Genomic DNA, 21,457 nt, shown 5'->3' with positions numbered 1-21,457 from the left:
GAAAAGCTCCAAGATAATAATACACAGTGAACATTTAGTAAATGCTAGTTTCAAACAGATTACAGTCATAAGCAATACCAACATTTAGCACATATAGTACTAACTTATTATAAAACATTTTACAAAACTTAACATTATTTTCAAAGTTATATATACACAACATTACATTCAGGTTTAAGACACATAGAGCAGCAGTTATACAATTGACCCTTCCTGAAATGGTGTGGTAGAAAAAAGTTAGAAGTAGTTGAAGGTAAGGCACCTAAGTAGTAGAGAGGTCACTAGTCGGGGTTAGTGCAAGGACATAACCAATGAGTTTTGAAGTATTTCTTGAGTTTGTTTTTGTATCAAGTTAGTGAGGGTTCTAGGGCCAAGTCAGCTGGGAGTCTGTTCCATGTTTTTCCAAAAGAGTTGGCAAACAGAGAGTCACCAGCTGAGTAGTTGGATTTGTATGTTTGAACTGGAGTCTAGTCGATGATCACAGTGGCTGGGTGCTGGTGTAGGGGCTGATAATATTTTTTAGCGCGGGTGTATTTTCTGGTTGGTAAAGGACTTTATGTGCCACTATTAGCTGGTTGAACTGCAGTAGGCTAAGCAGTTCAAGCCATCCTAGGCTATTTAGGTTGTGACAGTGGTGTGTCTGGTAGGCTGTGCCAGCAGCAAATATGGCAATGTGGTTATAGCAGGATGATAGTTTATTAAGATTTGTTTTGTTTAAGTTGGAGAATAGACGTGAGGTGTAGAGAAGAGTTGATAGTAGATGGGAACGGGCAATTGTGGTTCTAGCAAGTGGGGTAAGGAAAGGTTTGATTCTGTAAAGAGAGCCACGTTTTTTATTAATGGTTTTGATAGTTTGATTGATATGTGCATCAGACTTCAGGTTGTTATCAACTATGACACCCAGTAATTTAGTTTGGGCATCTGGGGAGATGATAGTGCCATTGTTAGTGGTTATGTTGAAGGATGGCAGGGGGGTTCTGTGTGTGGGGGAGAAGACAAACAGCGTAGTTTTGTTGGGGTTTAGGATTAGATGTTGATTGGAGAGCCATTTTTCCACTGTATTGAAGGTATTTTGGGTTAATGTGAATAAAATAGCTGGTGAGGTGTCAGAACAAATCAAGTTGGAGTCATCCGCATATTGAATGCAGGTAGCATCTGGGATGACTGAATGAAGGTCGTTGATAAAGATGAAGAAAAGAAGGGGTCCTAGTATCAAGCCCTGGGGGACTCCTAATGTGATGGGTAGGCGAGATGATAGCTTGTCCTGCAGGTAGGATTGAAACTATTGGAGTGCATGGTTGTTTAAGGAGAAGGCCTTCAAGGTATTTATAAGCATTTTGTGGTCAACCATGTCAAAAGCCTTGGACAGATCTAGAAAGAGTGCTGAGGATAGTTTGTTATTATTGCAGTTGTGGTTAATGACGTTAGAGAAAGAGGGCGGCAGAAGTAGTACTGTGGTGTGGCTTAAAGCCATGCTGAAAGTTGGACAACAGCTTGTTGTGTGTGAGGTAGTGCATGAACTGTATGTGTACACACTTCTCCATAATTTTAGCTAGAGGTGACAGAATAGCTATGAGTCTAAAGTTTGACAGCTCAGTGGAACTGCCTCCTTTATGGAGAGGTATGACATGGGAGATTTTCCATATAGTGGGTACAGTAACTTCAGATATAGCTCTGTTGATCAAGATTGAGATGGGGTATGCTATGGTGTCAACAACCCTTTGCAGATAGTCTGCTGGGAGGTGGTCGGCAGCCAGGGTGGTGGGTCTTAGTTTCTTAAGTAGGGCATGAATAAGTTGAGTAGGAACAGGTTGGAAGGTAAAGTGTGTTTGGGTACTGGGTATGGCCGCATTAGAATTAGAGCCATTGGGAGAGAGTTGGCTGGCTAGAGACTGGATAATCTCCATGAAGAAGCTGTTGAAGTTATTAACAATGTCAACTGGGGATATTTGTTGGGAGGCTGAGGGTGGTGAAGTGGTGGTTTGACCTGGGTGGAGTAGTATGTTTATTCCTGCCCAGAGCATTTGAGGTTTGTTTTGGTGTTTTTGCAGTAGATGGTCTTAGCAGTTCTTTTTGTCTAAGGTTATGGATTTTTTGGTGTCATTCCTTAGCTATCTGAATCTTAGTTGATCAAGTGGGGCTTTTGTTTTTTTGGTAGGTGGCCCATGCTTTGTTTCTGAGTGAAATTTTGGTTTTGGTATCTTTAGAAAGCCATGGTGCAATATTAACTTTGGTTCTAATAGATTAACTGGGAGCATGGGAGTTAAGAATAGCAAATAATTTGGTGTTAAAGTATGCTACTGCTTCATCTAGGGGAGACTTTTTAGTACTGATGAGTTGCATGCTTTAACTTCATTTTGAAACTTGGTGAGAATAAAATTATTGTTGTTTCTTAATGTTCTGTAGGTGGGTTGGTAGGAGTAGTCTACTTTGAGCTTGATTACATAGGTGAGACAGTGGTCCCTTAGGTCATCAGGCAAAGTGCCTGATTTATAGGACTGAAGATGGGTATTGATGAGTATCCAGTCTAGGGTACTTTGCTTGTTATTGGGCTTTCCAGTCCTGGTGGGGGAGGTTATGATTTGAGTAAATCCACAGAGGTTTATGTGGGTTGTGGGGGTTTCACAAGAGCAAGTGTTCCAGTCAATGTTGAAATCCCTAAGAACAATTGTTTCTTGGGGGTAGTTATTGGATAACCAATATAAGAAGTCTTTTAATGTTTCTGTGTTCCTCGTATATGCAGTTATTTCATTAAATAATTTAGTGTCATCTGCCACCATTCCAGGTTATCAGCCAGGATGTTCCGACCAGTTTGGGTCATATGTCACCATTCAAGTCATCTGTCACCCAGCACCATGTATATGTAGAATTTCAGGCCTCATGTGAGGAACATTCTGCAGTATCTTTGGAGTTTGTGAGACCATTCAGAGAGACAATTGTAACAAGAGTTTCATCTGACTCAAGTCTTAATAAATGTCTTGAGTGGTGGGTGATATCTACCATGCGTAATGTGTGCAGATCTTTTTCTTACTTAGTCTTAGCGGCTTACAGTGTATATGATGAAAGAGTTGCTTTCAGATTGTAGGGCACACCTGAAAGCAGCTGCATGTCAGTCTAATGGAGATGATAGCTGCAACTCTGGCTGTTGGCATTTTTAAGAAATTGTCTCTATCCAGGGGTTTGTTTATCAGTTGTAACAAGGGCTGAGCTAAAGATGTCAAGGTGATATGTAATATGGATAAGCAAGGTACAACAAGTGTGTTCCAGTGGGACTGGATGGCCATGCAGTTATAGGATTAGGTCCATCCTTAAATCTGTTTACTACTCACCTGTCAGAGAAAACAGTGTACTGGTAAAACATTTAGGCTGCTTTATGTACCTGGACCACAGGTGGAAGTTCAGTCCATAGGTTTTCCATATTCTGTCTTCTATGTGAGGAATGTCAGAACTGAATCTCTTTGAATTTCGTAACAATGCACAACTTCCATTGTTTGAAAGAGATGTCAAAATGTTCTTTCAAAGGGGTGGGAATGAAGCCTTTTGTGTACACTCCCATAATTTCATGTGGTACAAGGGGTTCTGTTAAAAGCAAGAAATGGTTTGTGATTCAGTTCTGATTTTCTTTACTATTGGCCAGTAAAGCCTTGGATCACCCTGCTGTTAGAGAGTGCAACTAAATTTCTTTTCCTCTATCAGGGAGGATCTTCTGATGCAGCAAGAGGGATAAGTGTTCCATCCATCAATGCACTGCCTTTGTCTTAGAGTTATTAATCTAAGTCTAGGTTCCCAGAAATAAATCCTTTACTGTGCAGATATTTAGGGTGTTATCAGAGGCTGAGAATCAAACTACTAATAAGCCCAAACCCCACATTTGGTAGCTATGTGCACCCTTGTCACTGTGGGTACCTACATTTGCTCTCCTTTTGAATAAATGGAAATGACTTTATGCAAAAAAAAAAACTTCTTCAGATATAATCCTCTGCTGTATTATATAATCCTCTGCTGTGTTATATAATCCTCTGCTGTGTTATATAATCCTCTGCTGTGTTTGAGTGAGATTTCTTGGAGGTATGTTCTTGTGAAACCTCCTTAATAAAGTATCATGGGATTTGAACTTTGAAATCCGTGACAAAGTTTCCCTTTGGATTTGTTTATCCCATTCCCTTGAAAATTCTTAACTGGGAGGCAGTGCTTCTCTTGACAATTACCTTAGACAGCAGGGCATTTGATTTTCAGACCCTAATTTGCTGGAAACTTTAGGTTCATAAGTTCAGGTATGTATTTTCCTTAACCACAATGTAGCCGTGGCTACTAACCCCTCATTTATATTAATACTGCCTTCTCTTCATTCAGAGACTTATGAACTAGATACGTGGATGTTGAGACCACACTTTTATGCATCCCTGGCATTAGGAAGTCTGATCAGCTGCAACTTTCCTTTGCTCAGAAAAAGTAGGACAAACTATCCATTTCAGATAGGATTGTTAGTAATATTAACTTGTGTTATACCTCAGTATAATAAACTGTTCATGAGCCATTAGAGCTAAGTCCATCACAGGGATTATAGCCTCTGTTGCATCTTACAGATACATATATTATTTTTGTTGCAACTGTTGAAGTGTATATATGTGTGTGCCTGTATCTCTAATGTGTTTTTTTTCTTCTCTTTTAGCTAATTGTCTGTGGAATTTGAGAGTGGAGAATGACTGGAGAAACTGAGAGATAGTTTTGTTTGAAGATTCTTTCAGTTGTAGTTTTCTGTTTAAGGTTTACTAAAATTTTAAACTAAAACTTATCAGAAGTGTGTTTGTTTTGTATATTTATTTCACCTGTGTGTCTATGCGTGCGTGTTTTTTTCTGTGGGTGTGTATGTAACAGCTATTAGTAGAGTAGGATTGCTAATTATAAGGTGCCACTATTTTTTGATAAGTGAAAACAGTATAAAAGCAAGAAAAATGTGCAGGGGAATATGAAGGGGTGTTACTGATTTGAAGAAGATAAGGTAATTTATGGCAAATTCACTTTTACTTTCAGGCCTAGCTAGGTACAGGGCTCTGGAAGTCCCTGCAAAAAAGTTAAACCAAGATACAAGTATGGATTAATTGTTGAAATTTTCCTAAGGGAAAAGACAGAGTTCAGGAGATCCATACATTTTTGGCAGCATTAGTAGACTGTACTGTTACTACAGTGGAATACGTTGCTGAGTTATGAAGGTATAATCACATGCAGGTATTTGACAGGTCTGTTCCTAGTGCTGTATTGGCTTTACATTAATGGACAGTGCTTGCTTTGCTATCCAGAAGAAGCACCTTTGACTGCGTGTTCAGATATGAATTACATCTCTATGAAATGTTCTCTAAAATGTAGTTCTGATAAGAAATGAGGGTGTCATAGCAACAACAGGAGGGATTTGAATAAAACATGATGCCTCTTCCTTCATTACCCAGAAAAACAGAGATACAGTATATCTTTACAAGAACCAAGCACACAAGCCTTTGCCTGTTTCAGTCCCCTGGGCTACTTTGGCAGGAGATCTGAGGGAGCTTTTTGCCAGATCACATTCCATTCAGCAAAAGACCGTCTTTAAAGAAATGAAAAACTGAAGTTAATAGTGGAAATGAGGAAAAATGTGATATTACACTGTTTTCAGAGAGGCCTCTCCAACATAACAGATATTTTTGTTGTCGAATCCTTGAGGTGTACTGACAGTGAATCTCCGTGAACATGTCCTGTATGTGACAAACAATAACTAGATAGATGTGTATTAATGAATTGGGAAAAGGATGCAACAAACCAACTTGAGAAGCATTCAAGTTGAGGAAGAGTTATACAGGCCTCAGACTATTACAGTTACAGTGAAAACTGGACAGACATAATACCAGCTCAAAATGGAACTGGTTCCAACAGATACGCACCCTGTTTCTCAGTAAGATATTTTTGAAAAGAACTGGAACTTTGCAATTCACAATAAAAATGACAAAAACAACATTTACATGGCTGTCACATTTCAATTACGTCAGGACTTTATTCCGTTAACATCCTTGCTGCAAAAAAATCTAGATAGTCTACCTGAATATAGTCAGTGAACACACAACAAAATCGGACAAGCAAAATACATTTTATTTTATTTATGTAATTTTGCTAACCGTTTGGGTGGGCTGGTATGAGGACCTATTTTGGCCATGTGCCATGCCAGAGGCACAAACAAGTGTAAAGTATACATGTTAGTAGTCCAGCATAGTTGGAATGAACAAAACAGATCAATCCAACAGAGATGCTCCCCAGAGAGTGGAACAATTTAGAATAGTTGCTTAATTACAATACATGATAAAAGCATTCATATAACAGCAACAACCCATGTTGAGGACTGTAATGATGACGGAGCATATATTAAAGGAAATGTGAAGCAAAACGTAAGTATTGGAGGGTAGCTAGCAAAGAAATACATTTCCTTTGGGATGCAGGCCTGATGGAGTAAATGAACAAATGGTAGCAATGACACAGACTTACCTAATTATTAATTCACACCTGCATATTGTGATGAAGTAATCCAGAAACATAGCTTTAAAATAAGCCAGGTGTAGTTCATTTCTAATGAGTTTAGGCAGCTGGTTGAACTTAGCTAGAGCTACTTTTTAGTAAAGGTCTTTTCTCCTCTTTAATTGATAGCAAATTGATCTGAGAACTGAGTGGGTAGTACTGATTGGCAGCATCTGAATTATGTCAAGAACTTAGGAGAGAGGTCCAAAGAGTAGGAGGAAGAGGAAGATTACACCATAGCTGCTGCTTTCAGTGGAAAACCAGCCACTCCAGCTTTTGAAGTGCCAGATACTGATGATCACATGCATTAGAAGAATAAGCTTAAAGTGCTGGTTCTGAAGAAGTCCATGTCATGTACTGTGGATGAAGGCGCCAATCATATTTTCTAATAAACCTTTTGGATCTAAATCCTGTGGTATCCAGAGGTTTTATTATCAGTTTGTATTGTTTTTAAGCCAACAGACTTTAACAGAGGCCAATATATGGCTGATATTATGTGCCAAATTGATTGTAGTAACAGAGAGTGCGTATTCTAGCTTCTGTAAAAAGGAAGTTTAGCACAGTAGCTCTCCTGACTTTAAATATCAAAAGATTAAAAAATTATAACACATTCTGAACTGATTCATCACCCTATCAACATGTGATCCTATATAATGTTTAAATGAAAGTGTTGGGTCCAGCCACACCCCCCCTTAATGTTTTGCTTAAATGTTTATGGGAATATTAAGAAGATCTTGTCTATTGAAAGTGTCTCCCATGTTCAGCCTTTGGGGTATATCAAAGACCATGGAGGGGTTTCTTCAGATACTCATTGCTTTATTGGTGTAACCAATGCCATGGTTTTCTTTTGCAGATATTTCTGCATTTTATTAATGGTTCTGGCACCTTTAAATGGACCAAGTTCAACCACATACATGTTAGTCTTCAGATCTGGCCTCTCCAGTGCCAACTCATTAATGTATGTGGCAATGCGAATGTGGCCTAACCTCCGTACCTGATGAGTGTACTAAAAATGGGTCCACATGTGAACTGAACCATCCGTAGCATTACTTCTTATTTTGCTCTCCACAGGACCTCACCTGGTGGCCTCTCTACCTGCACCCTTTCAGTCCATCCATTCATTGGAGCAGGAGCTATCTATCATGGGCTAGACTACAGACCTATAACAGATTTATTCATGTCCTGGTAGCCCGATCAAATCATCTGTTACCCAGACATGGGAGTCAGGGGGTATAGGGCAGACAAGTTTGCTGGTCCTGCAGAGCAGCCTACCCACCTCAAGTGGACCATCCCTCTCCCTTTCAGCAGCTGTCTGAGCTCTGTCATCTGCTATGTACTCCATGCTACGGAGGTCATGCCACCACATGCTGAATCCTCTAGCTCCCCTGCCTTTGCACTATGACAGTGTGTGCTCTCCATCTTCATATTTCATAGGTTGCAACACCCACTTCTCCCTCTAGGTATCACCCAAATAATGAGATAGAGCCAGTAATGGCTGTTCACCCCCATCTTGCCCTGCCATCTCCATCAGGTATCCATGACACTGATTGAACTAGGGGTACCTCGGATGTAGCCAAAGATTTTTCTCTCCATACTATCAGAGTTGGCCATTCCTAGCATTCCTTTGAACATACTGTCATTAAAGTAGCTATCGAACCATTGGATAGGACCTAAAAATCATTTGGCAGGACCATCTTCATGTGTAATATAACATGTTTCATACAGTAAATAGCTATTTTAGTATTGTAACTCATTCTGAAGCTGTGCTGGGTCTGTGCTAAGACCTTGTACTTTATAACATGTTGTTTTGCAGGGAGGGTCTATACAATGTTTTCAGATAATTTTGTCTGGGTTCTTAGCTGCACAGCTGGTTGAAAGCCCTGAGCTGAGCAAGGAGTAGTTACCTTATACAAAAGCTGTATGACTACTTATTTGAATAATGGAGGGACAGACTGTATATGTGAGTAAATGGTTTTGTGTAACAAAGCATGCCATATTAAGGAATGTTGAGTGTAGTGTTGCCAGTACAGGGTCAGTACTGGGTTAAATCTTCTGTGGCAGATCTTTAACCATTTTGGCTGTAATTATCCTGAAATGAAAGGAGAGAGAAATGTCTGTATATGACTACCACTATATTCAATCCTAACCCTTTGTTAAAGCGGCAAGTTCAGTTCTCAATTAATTTCTGGTCATAGCATATATTCTTTAATAGATCTCATAAAGTCATCCATATTGGAGATGTTTGAATCACTGATCTCTGCAAATCTCTCATGCTACCTGTTATTTCTTTAATAACTTTCCAAAATGCCTTAAGGAATAACAGAAGAAAGGTTTGCTTTTTCTTAAAGCACTTAGGTTTGACTGTATTTCCAACTGTCCTTGAATTTCTCCTACAGTTGCAAAGCTTCTGGAGATGAATAAGGTCACCTATTTCTTTCTAACTGATTCATGTCCCTTTGTTTTTCCTAATTTCTTTTTCAGTGTTGAGATTTATTCCCATTAAACCTTCTGACACTTATTGGAAATAATCTGCCCAGAATATGGCCAATTATTTATAAAACAGGAAAACAGTGCAGCAGACACAGTTGTTTTATATAACAGGCTGCATCAATTCACTGCTACAAGGTCAATAAATAATACTGTTTGAAGAAAGACCCTCCTGTGATATCAGCTTCCTGGGATATAAACCGACCCCATTGTAGCTTGTTTAAAAGATCATTTGGTAAGAGCTGAATAACAGCTTAGTGACAGACGCAAAGCTTTACTACATCTCTGGAGCCTGTTGGGAAGGACCTGCTCCATCAAATTGTTGCTCCAGTGGTTTGCTTGGTCTTTATGGACCACAAACCTATTGGGTAAGATTTATGGGTGCCATGATTCAGTTGAGGGTTTTAACATTCTTGCCTTCTCCAGCCTTATATGTACATCTGCTAAAGCAAAAAGGATGAAATTGTTCTGGCAAAATCTCAGTAGTTGTGGGAAAGCAAGTTCTCTAACTGACTTTGCAAGGGTGAGGCAGCAATACCTTGGTGTGGCTCCTAGCATCATTTGTACTGAGAACCATTTAGGCATCACTAGCAGAGACATTTCTTATGACTCACTTAACATGTCAATATTCTTGTTCAGTAAAATTATGCCACACCCCTTGTTGCCCAGGCCATTTGTCCAGAAACATATCATGATGCTGGGGAATCTAAACAATAAGACAGGTTTCGTATTTAAAGCAGGATTCAGTTATTTCAGGTATGTCAGGTTCGGTTTCCCTGTGCAGGTTTAAAGCAACATTCATTAGTTATTAGTACTGATTACAATCACTGGACCAGTCCTTAGTGCTTTAGCATCTATGTTGATCAGTCCAGAGCTATTGTTGCTGGAGACCTCATCAACCAAATTCCCTATTGGCAGTTGATGTACAATGGTAGGGATTGTCTCTGGTGATAAAACACCTGCACTAAAACAACTTAATTTATAATGTGCTTCGGCTGATAAACTGCAAACTTTTTTTTTCAATTTTTCCCCTCTGCCTACTGACCATCACACCCTCTGCACATCTGTCAGTCAATTTATTGCCTTCACTAAGTACAGCCAATGAAGATGGATCATCACTGACTGTGGCGGCTATTAAAGGTGGTTTAAAGTTTTTTTCAGTTTTCTCCCAGCCCTAACTGTGTGTGCATTCAACAAGGCATGGGGGGAAGGGATGTGCAGTGGGCTGTCCATGGAGGACATCCCCTCACTTCTGCAAGGAGTGTTTCACCCAAGCCTCCCTGCCTCTCCTCCATGGCATGAGGGGTGTTCTCCTCCAGGGAGATTGCACCACTCCCTGTGCCTCCAAGTGTTTACAAAACCCCACCGTCCCCCCAGGAGAGGTGAGCAGGCCACATACCTTCATTCTCCCCTACCAGAGACACTAATAAACCCTAGTCACCTGGGTCACAGTCAAGGCTCCATCCCTCTGCACCATGGGGACAGGTAGTAAACTGTACAAGTTGCTGTTTAGCTTAAGTAGTACAAATCTGGAATGTATGTTAGTTTTGAAGAAGGCTATGATTATTTATGAAGTGCACATACGTTATGTGAAAGCATACCTAGTTTAGGTGCGGTGGGATCCTTGTTGTTATTCTAAGGATTGTTAGCATTGTTGCCTCACAGCAAGAGGTTCTCTGGTTCAATCCTTGGCTAGGGTGCCTTCTGTGTGGAGTCTGCATGTCCTCCCTGTGGTCGTGTGAGTTTCCTCCAGGTGCTCCGGTTTCCTCCCACATCCCAAAGACATGCTGTAGGAGGATTGGACACTCCAAATTGGCCCTAGGTGTGAGTGTGTGCATGTGTGTGCCTTCAGTGGAAGGTTGGGCGCTGGGCTGGCAACTCAACACTGTAAAACTCCACTGCCAATCATGAGCGGACAGGTGATCCGCTGTGATGACCCCTAACCGGGAAAAGCCGAAAGAAGAAGAAGAAGATATTATGAGACTATTACATCAACTATGGGAACTGTATACTGAATTCAATGTTATGGCAACTCAGGATATTCCCCATACTCCATGGTATGTCAACCTCAGGTAGTGTATAAAAGACAGCAACCACACAGGTGATTTATGTAGATAGTAGGGATGTGTGGGATGCAAGGAGGCCTGAACCTCTTTAGAAACATTCTGAAAGCATAAACACAAGTTTCATAATGTACAGGTTAGATGTTGAAATTAAAGTTTATTTTTCATAGGTGTGATATTCTCAGTATTGGGCTTCACTGCTGTAGCACTAACATATAATATAACTGCCACCTTGGACTAGGTCCAAACACATGGCACATTCACATAGCAAATCATTTTAACCATTTTAATGCAGGACATTCTGTGACCACATTTCCTAAAGTTTATTCACTCATGGATTTATTTTTGTTGATCACCCTAAATGTTATATAGTAAGATGCAAATTCAGCAGTGAAAAGAAGATAAGTTATAAATGAGAACTTCAGCACTAAAACTAAAACATTAATTATGTAGAGACTATGATGTCATGGGCTGATAGAAATACATCACAAAATGTTCATGGAAGTTTTGTTAAAAGCTAAGTCTCTGAGCTGTTAATGAACTACTTCTTGTAGCCCAGGGTAGTGGTTGTAGTCCACCTTCATTTTCCCACTGAATGAATCTGAGCAAATCACTTATCCAGACAGTCCCCTTTCCTGAAAATGGACACTTGTGTCCAGTGGTCTTACCAGGTTAACCAATGTATTAAAAAAAATGGGAAATTTCTGTACCACATGGGAATCTCATGGCAAAGTACTCCATGCAGAGAGTATATCATTACAGCCAACAGCTGCTGGTGTATTGTCAAAATTAAAATCTTTCATCAATATTGATTGATAAACTACCTACGCTTGCTGGCACTATGATGCATGCTAGGGTAAGTTAGTACACATCTCTATAAGATTCTGAATTTGGAATATTTCCGGAAGCAGAAGCATTACATAAGTAGGCATGGCTTATAGATCAAAGATACAAAACTGAGGACAACATGTTCTATAAGTGTGTAGACAGCCCAGAGTTTAAGGATTTTAGAGCTGCTATTGAACAAGATGGAATGGTAATCTCTATGAAACATGGAGGGGTGTAAAATAACTGAGACTTAAGTAAGTGGATGCACAACACCATAATGTAGATTTCTCTGGAAGGTATTGACCCACAATGGGCTTCACCCACAGGACAAATACAAACTCAAACAGTCCTATAGCAGACAATGAGAGTGAAGCATAGACATCGGATAATGATACAGACAATACTGCTTAACAGGCAGATGTACACCGTCCCTCGACAGTGGTTCATCATAAAGTGAGGGTAGACTGTCAAATATATGGGTAGAGAAAGTGGCATCTTCTACAAGTAGAAATCGTAGGGATTGGAGGAATCCTAAAAGTAAATGAAATCGGAATATGTGGGACATCAAACCAGTGGAAAGTGCTGGTTGAAAGAGTGGTAGATGAGACAACACAGATACAAATAATATGTTTGAGGTGAAGGGTGTCTCTTTTAATGATGCTAAACTAAACAGTTAAAAAAGACTGTGAAAAAGTTAAAACTGTGGGACAAAAATGTGTTTATGAAGTGAATATGTACACTAGTTGAAAAACACTCTACATTGTACCTAACTCTTATCTAGTGTCAAGAGGTCTCAGATAAATGAACATTTTAACATTTTCTAAAGGTTCTCCCACATACTGCTTTGCCTCATTAAAACTGTTTTGAGTGTTTCTTGTCAAAACTGGAGGAAGTTGTACTCCATGTGTTTTAAGTTGGCTTTCTTACAGGGAATTGAATTGTCTCATGGCATTTGTAATTGGTCTCTTTATGAAACAAAAACTTCAGGAGACAATGTGGTAATTCAAAAAAATAATGTATCTGCGGATAAGCAAATGCTGCACCTTGTTGGCACAGTAAAGTCAAGGATACATTTCTAGTACAAGTGATGATGTATCACAGGTAGATCTTTCTGTTTTCTAATGGTGTAATAAAAATGATACATTGAGTGGGTTGCTTGTCTCTCATGCTGATGTTTTATTGGGGAGGGCTCAAAAGACTGTAACAACTGACAGTCTCACCCAAAATGCTTTTTAGATTGGATGGTAAGATAATGATTGTTTTTTGCTTATTTAATGTGGAACTTCCATGGTTTCATAAATTTGCAGAAACAGCACTGCTAAAAACTTTCATTCTGTCCGTTTAGTGTGTGAGTCAGGCCATTCACCATGAGAGCTGCTTTTACCATCATGGAAGTTGATCAACTGTGGACGAAGATAGGTCAGATACTTTGGAGCTGCCATACAAAGCAAACCTGATGTAATAAGTGCTTGTTGCTTACAACTTGGAATCTACCGTATATCATACAAATGTACATACAATTTACAAATTAAACAAAGTGGTGCAAAAACTGAAATTACAACGAGTAAGTGAAGTGTCATCACATCTTGTGATTCATCATTTGGAATTCTACCTAATGGATGGGCTTGAGGGTGGCTTTTCATTTTGTTGATCAGAGAACAAAGAAAATGCTTGCCTGTTTTTTGGCAGCTAAAGCAATCCAGGCTTGTGGCAACATACTAAGTAGAGAAATGTTTATTATATAGCAGTTGCAGTTAATAATGAAGTATTTTGTGACCTTTTTTCAGACTTCAGGTGATGAATATCACATGGCTTATTGATAATTATTCACTGATCAATACTAAGTCCAGTAAACTTGTTTCAAAGATGATTAATATCTCAAGAGCACGTGGTTAGCAGCAATGTACCATTTAACAGATTATGTAACAAAGTAACAAAGAAGGTGTGTCACTCCTAATTATGCTGAACATAGCTTGACTTTTATGGTGTGGGGGGTGATTTGAGGGATGGAGTTTGACTGGCAGGAAGGGAATCAATGTCTTGGCTAAAATCTGTTTACACTGAGGTTTACTGAGGTCTTAAAGTAAAACTTCTCTTATCAAAATTATTTTTGTGCTGTTTATTTTTCATGTTGTACTGCAGTGTGTGTGTGTAACACTTTTGGCACTAAAAGTAGCAACTATTTGAATCATCATACATTGCAAGTTACACTGCCTTTCCAAGGTTACAGGGGGCTTTGCAGCACCTGTCACCCAGGGGATGCTGCCTAGGACCTTTACCCAGGCTATGGTATTGCAGCTTGGAATTATACACAGAATATATAGACAGAAATCCTGGTGTTTAGCATGATAGCCTTGCAGCCATATTAAGTCTGTTGTGCAGTAAATAAGCTTCCTTGTCATGATAAATTAACATCTGTGTTGGATTTTTAGTGAATTCTTTAACAACTCACTGAAGTATGGCCTGGTACGGGGATGGTATCTTCTTCTTTACCACTTTTGGATGTGCTCAGTAGCGAAGACTGACCTGTAAAGCACACTGGTATTTTGGACCAGGTTGGAGGTGGGGGCATATGTCATTTATTTCATAATTTAGAACTTTTTTGTTTTGTCCAAGGTATTTTTGTAAGAACAGATTGACTCTGGAGGGTGGATTAGCCCTGTATACATGGCTACTGTTGCTTTTCTGACTAGTGATAACCCATCTGGCCAGCCAGGGAGGGTATGTATGGCTTTGCAAAATCTTAGCCATATGGCCACCCTCTTAAAGGGGATACAACCCAAAACATGAATGATTACTTTAAAGACTTGAGTTGATTCAATTATTTACTATTATAAATACATCACAAAACTGTGCAGCCAGCTAGAATTGTAAATGAAAAATGTGGCGGAAAAAGAATTAATTGTTACAGATAAATGCAGCTCTGGAAAAATGGTGTGCAAAAACATTTCTGGTGTTGATTGAAAAAGTTTGCTAGTGTGCATGTCTCATATGACAAGTCAGATTGACAGAATTTTTTGAAGGAATCTAGTTTGGCCTGACAGAAGTGAAAAAAAATGTCAGCCAAATTCAAGTTGAGTATTCTTTTCCATGTCGGTGTTCACAGAGATGCAGAACAAGTACATATAATAATTTTGCCTCCTACTGTCTGAATGTATTTTGATTTCAGAAATGGAAATAGGGTTTAAAGGGCAGATGCAGGCATATATCAGTGTGTGGGTGTGGATTATAATGAAAATTTGCATTGTTTTGCAGTTGAAACAGCTCCATGAACAGACAGGTCACTCTATGTAAGAAAACTCATTTTTTGTGTTCTTAAATTGACTGGCTTTGAATGTCCTTATCTTGGTTTCCACAAAGACAATCGCTCTGCTTTTTGTAAACTGCAATGCTTCACTTTGTAGTACTATCAGTCTTTCAGCTTAGACAGACTGAGCAAGAATTAGAAAGTCAAATGCATTTTTTCTTGAATTGTTAAAACTGGTTTCTATGAACTGGTGCATGAATACTTGTCGGAAGGGACATTTCTAAAGCACAGTGTGATAAGATGTCTGAGTGAGTGATTGCCCATCACCTTTTAAGTTAAAGTAGCATTTATCTTGAACACTGCTGGCCTGATTCCCTTAGAAATTCAAAAGTCACGAGCCTTACATACTGATTTTGTGAGTAAAGTGGAACAGTGTGTGACCTTTTGCTTAAGTACCATAGTGCAGATTTTTATTATGCACACATTTATTGCTTAGTTCATACTGTTTTGGTGCAGGTGTCCAACAAATTAAGGTGGGTGGAAATGACCATGGCTCTACTTGTAAACGGCAGTCGGGTAATTATATGTGATTTCATTTCTGCCTAAACAGGCTTGCTAGCTTCAGTAGAACATTAAGTTGGATCCATAATCAATGTCCATTTTCATTTATCTGTCATCTTTTTATGTTACTTCTCTAATGATGAAAGCACGTTGCATTTAATTTACTAAATATTAATTTGTCTTTTTTTTTTCTGTACCTCCCCACCCCCAAAAGGAAAACAAACCTGTGGATACCAGCATTATGCAACTTGTTGTAACGGATATGGACTCCTCTCATAATGGACCCCCTTTCACATTCTCCATTATTTCTGGAAATGACAAAGGCTTGTTTTCACTGGATCAGATGGGTGTGTTGAGATCTGCTGTTGTCTTTAGCCAGAAAATTGCAACAGAATACATAATCTGTGTGCAGGTAATGTAATAAATTGCTGATGATACATTCTTCTGAAACATATATTTGAATCTTTATTTTTATTTTATCTGGTCCTATTAGATATACTGGAGCTTAGCTGGAAATGATTTCAAAACTTCACTTGCCTTATTAAAACAGCATATGTTTTCCTGGATAGTTAAGGTAACACTTCTGAAAGATGCTTAAACACTCCCCCTTCCCAGATTAAAGTTCTGAGAAAATGCTGTGATAGACCTACGTAGATTTTAATAAAACAGTTGACACAGTCCTACTTACATAACATTATACAAACTGTATAATGATGAAGAAAGTTATGCAGCAATTAGTTTGAGTTAAAAACTTGTGAGCTGAAAGGAAACAAAACATAATAGTTAAAGGAGCCCACATTGAAGAGAGGCAAGTAGTCAAGTAAATTGAAAAATAGATAAGTATGACTAATAATCCTGGGCATGAGTATCAAAGTCCATAGTGAAGATGGGCAAGTACGGATTTGATTCCTGTAGTCCTCACTTGCATAATTTTGTTTGTGTCTTTTGGCTTTTCCCGGTTAGGGGTCGCCACAGCGGAACTCCGGTCCGCTAATGATTGGTAGTTGATTTTTATGTGCCGAGTTACCAGCCCTGATGCACAACCTTCAATGAAGGTACACCCATTCACGCATGTCTCCACGCAGATAAAAGAATCAGCCAAATGGCATTCCTGTGCCATCTTTTAACAGACAGTTGGGCTTAGCTGGATTATCTGGTAAACAAGTGTATAAAAATAAAAGGAATAGTGTTACCAATAGGCTGCAGCATTCTTTACTGGGCCTAGTCCTCTTTCTTTTCCATTTTATAACAAGAACAATGCCAAGGGACTGGAAGTAGCATATATCTGTTCACAAATGATAAAGATATCTTCAGTAAGCCAAGTTGATATTGTCAGCCTTGGAAGTGATGGGGCATGACAAGCTTACAGGAACTATCACCTGTCTGCCATCAGAGGTTTAGTGTAAAGACTTGTAAATGAGTGCACTTGATAAAAAAAGGGGAAAGACTACAGAATTTGGGTGAGGAGCTAGCAACAGCAAAAAGTGGAAGGAGTCCTAATGGTATTTGTTGGACCATATAGGCTCTATATGAGAAGGCAAATAAGAATAAACTGGGTAATACCAAAGAGCTTGGTGAACACAGTTTCTGCGAATTAGGAGTATTTTTTCTCTTTTGTTTTTAATTAACAAAACATTTTTTTTAAACTGACACCATGTCTAGTAGTTTTTATTTAGCTTAAGTTAAGTGCCTTATAGTGATAAATTAGGATACCTCTCAACCTCTTAGAGCAAGAAATCTGGACACAGCCACAAATAATGGGGGATAAAGACCCAAAAAGAGGGACACTTTTTAAGTATTGCTCTTACAAACTTAGAAAGTTGATAGACCAACACATTTTGCTTTAGCATTAATTTCTTGAAGATATAAAGTCTAAAACTTAAATGTCTGCCATTATTTTCTGACTTAATTTCTCATTGATTTGCCAGCACACTATAATTTTATGAGTAACAGCCACAAATATGAGGAAAAAATCGGGACATTCTGCAAAGATCTGGAGAGTTCAGCAGTATGGTTCCAGATGAACTCTGCCTTAGCTATGAATGAATGGTAGTAACCTTTAGGACATCATTAAGAGTTTACTTAATCAAAAACACAATTGTCTTATTTATTTACTTATGCTTTTTGTTGGCAGAATTATCCCACTAGACTTGGACCTTACTTTCAGGGCAGACCCAAGATGGTATATGTACAATGGGGGACAATTGTCCAGGACATTAAGAAAATCCCCCTCCTCCTAAGTGTTGTGGGATCTTTAAATCCAAATTACCATCACCTCAGGCAGCTAGGAGCTTGGTTTAACATCTCAACCAAAATATGGCACCTGAAGTCCCATTATTAGAATATGATTTAAGGCAGCACCTGGTGTGAGGGTAGACACACAGCCTTCTTATCTCCTAGGTACCCTGGGTGAGACTGCAGCCTGTAATTAAAAACATTTTCAAAATTCCCTTACATGATAAATGATGTTTGGGCATTTCAGGAACATTAAACAGGAATTCTGTAATTTTAACATTATTTTTGAGGTAACTGATGTAATCAGCTTATTTTCAGTTATTCCTCATTATGAAGGTTTGTTATGGTTTGAAGAAGCACAATGTTAGTGTGAGGTTCTTAGTAACTGGGAAGTTTTCATTTTTGACCACATTGATGGAAATGGTCCTTAAAAACAATTTTGTCTTTTATGAAGGTGATTATTATTAGCAGGTCAGTGGTGTGGCCATGGGGCTGTCTCTGCGTTCTTGTTTGCAAATCTTATAATGTGGTACTGGGAGAAAGAATACATATTTAGCTCACCTTTTGCATCCAAATTTGAGTTATACCAGCAGTACCTGGATGATATTTTCATTATGTGGCAAGGAACTATAGATACATTGTATACATATTTAGATTATATTCAGAATACTGTACCATTTTTTTAAGTTTACCTATAATATTTCATCCACTAGTATCAATTACTTTGATCTGTACCTGGAGAAAGATTTTGAGGGGAAGGAAATTTTAGTCTAATATTTTTCGTAAACCTACCTTCTCAAGTACATATTTTCAGCGTGATAGTAATCATCATCCGCATCAGAAGAAAAACTTTATTAAGGGTCAGATGATACACTTAGCGAGGTGTCGGGGAGGACACCTTGAAGCATGAAACGGAGAAGGTAGTGTCTATGTTTACTGATCAAGCTGATTTCACAGACTTCGTTAATGACATCAAGGAACAAGTCCTCAAAGACAGAGATGTTAAGCATAGGTCCCCATTGGGAAATGTGCCATCAAGACATGAACCTGTAAATCTGATATATGTTTGCAATGCCCATCTAAATATGTTGGACCTGAATTAAAACTTAAGGTTTTAGAATACAAATTTAGGTTCAGAGAGAAATTTAACTGTGGTAGTGTAGGCATTGTATATTTATCTAGTCTACTTTGATTCCTGTCAGTGTTTTTAAGTGGACAAGATGGAGCATACTTTGTGCAAACTTATCTGTGAGCAGTGTTATGGCATTAAAAAAGTTAATGATGTACTGTATAGACATACCACACAGTCTGAAGGAACATAAACGTTTCCTGTTTGTAGTTATAGAATAAATTACTATTGAAGCCAGAGGGAGCCCATGGATGCTTAGGTTAGAATACAATGAGCATATGTGGCAGTATGTGGCAAATTAGAGTTAATGTTGGCAACGATCCTGGAATAAATATTTTCATCAGAAGGTGTGCTGCATGGTTATAGTTGTATTTTGTCAAATAAATAAATACATTTTTATTAAGGTGTGTGTGTGTGTGTGTGTGTGTGTGTGTGTGTGTGTGTGTGTGTGTGTGTGTGTGTGTGTGTGTGTGTGTGTATATATATATATATATATATATATATAGATATATATAGATATATATATATATATATATATATATATATATATATATATTTTTTTTATTAATACATTTTCAGTAATATGTGTTTAGCATATTTGTATAGCGGTGTTATAGCCCTTTTAATAGGTTGTTAAATTTCATTGGATGCGACTTGGTCATGTGATACAATATTGGACACGTATATTCGTATTAGTGTTGTTTTATGGTAGTTGTGATGATGTCACAGGGACAAAAGTACTTAATTACCTATTAAAGAATTGTGCATAATTTCATCTGTGTTACTGACTGTGATTTACTGGTGGTAGCTTTCAGCTTGCTGTGTACGGTTCCTTGGGATAGCATCTTTCCTGTGTTCTAGTTTTTGGCACACAGATTTGGCTTTTGTTGTCTAATGACAAGTCTGTTTGATGGACAGGCTTGGTACATATATGAGAACAGGTTGTATTAATTTCGTAGAAAACTCAAAATGTTGAAAACTCAAATACTGAAACTGTGAATTTGCCCTCTGTTGTATGATCCCAGAGTTGGTATATATGATGGGGGGGGGTGCATGCAGGGGGGCTTGCCTCAGCATTAAATAGGTTTTCAATATTTTGAGTTTTTGACATTTTGGGTTTCACCATTTTATGTTTCCAATATTATGATATAGAGCCATGTAGAAGGCATCAGTGCATCACCTAGTCTGTGTTATGTGCTGTTTAATTGCCAGTTGATTCATATAGTTTTCCCAATACGAAAAGCTGACTGTAGGACTATTTGTTCCCTTTCTGTACCACACACACACACACACACACACATGCACGCACGCACACAATCACACTGAACTGCAGAAGAGTAAAAGGAGAATGTTGTAGCACTCCACAACAAAAACTGACCTTTTCTAAAACACTAGGAGAGTAACGTAGTAGGAGTAAGGCATTCCATCACCAATCATCTATATACAGTATGACAGCATGCTTCTACCTTAGTGATCTGAGATGTGTTGTTTTAGCTGTACACTGTATTGTTGTCATTACTAACAGGAAAACAGTTGTGGAAGAAAGTAACAGTACAAATACAACGGTATTTCTTTCATCTCGTATTAGTGTTTCAATCCGCCCACCATATGATAGCATCTGAAATGCCATTCTGTAGCAGTTAAATAAGAAATTTTCCCTGCTGGTGTGCCAAAAAGCTACAAGAGATCTCTTTTTAAGGGAAAATCTGAAAGCTGTCAATAAAATATGCAAGAATGAACTTTATAGGTCTGGTTTGATCTGGTCAGACATTCAGTGCTTCTGCATAGCTGTTTGTTACAGCAGCAGCAGTTTTGCTAGAGGCATTAGGCCCCACCAGATGTTACCAGACAAGTGGTACCTATTACTATCAGCGTGCAATGATTAGTGTCAGAGCCACAGCTACTGTTTAGCTTACAATCTGAAGAGGAATGCAGCCTGCAGATGTTTTTGATGTGTCTTTCAAATAATGTTACTAAGTTATGATAAAATTGCATAACAATGGCAAAATTATGACTGAAGATTAGTAATCTATTTTTGTTAATGTGAATACATGGCTAACTTTGAGAAATTAGCAGTATTTAGTTTTGGAAGTTTTCTGATTTATTACTATCTTGTCATCATTAGACTAAGGTTACCCTTTGACCTGCATGAAACAGACATGTTGCACATTGAGGATGAAGTCTATTTTGGTACACTGTTAACTCATTCATTCATTCATTCATCTTCTGATGCCCACTCCATCCCATTTAACACTGTGAGAAAGTTAAAGCCTACCTGACAAGTAATGAGTGCAAAACAGAGAACCCTGTCCAGGATGGTGTGTTAGGCCATTGCAGGATATACATACATGCATGCACTCACTCACC

The 21,457-nt window shown here is 38.5% G+C and overlaps 1 protein-coding gene across 3 annotated transcripts in view; it reads left to right on the top strand.

The window, feature by feature from the left end:
* Positions 1 to 21,457, top strand: part of FAT3 (FAT atypical cadherin 3) — a 2,670,157-nt gene that overhangs the window by 1,927,234 nt on the left and 721,466 nt on the right. For all 3 annotated transcript variants that reach the window (XM_044072199.1, XM_044072198.1, XM_044072200.1), the window contains exon 18: positions 15,941 to 16,138. In XM_044072199.1, the coding sequence (XP_043928134.1) occupies positions 15,941 to 16,138 (198 nt within the window). The remainder of the gene's footprint in view (positions 1 to 15,940; positions 16,139 to 21,457) is intronic.

This window comes from Protopterus annectens, chromosome 5.part0 (genome assembly GCF_019279795.1).
Source record: "Protopterus annectens isolate FY-2018-M chromosome 5.part0, PAN1.0, whole genome shotgun sequence".
In the NCBI taxonomy this organism is placed as follows: Eukaryota; Metazoa; Chordata; order Ceratodontiformes; family Protopteridae; genus Protopterus; species Protopterus annectens.
The sequence above is the reverse complement of the archived record's forward strand: the minus strand, read 5'-3'. Positions and strand labels throughout refer to the sequence as shown.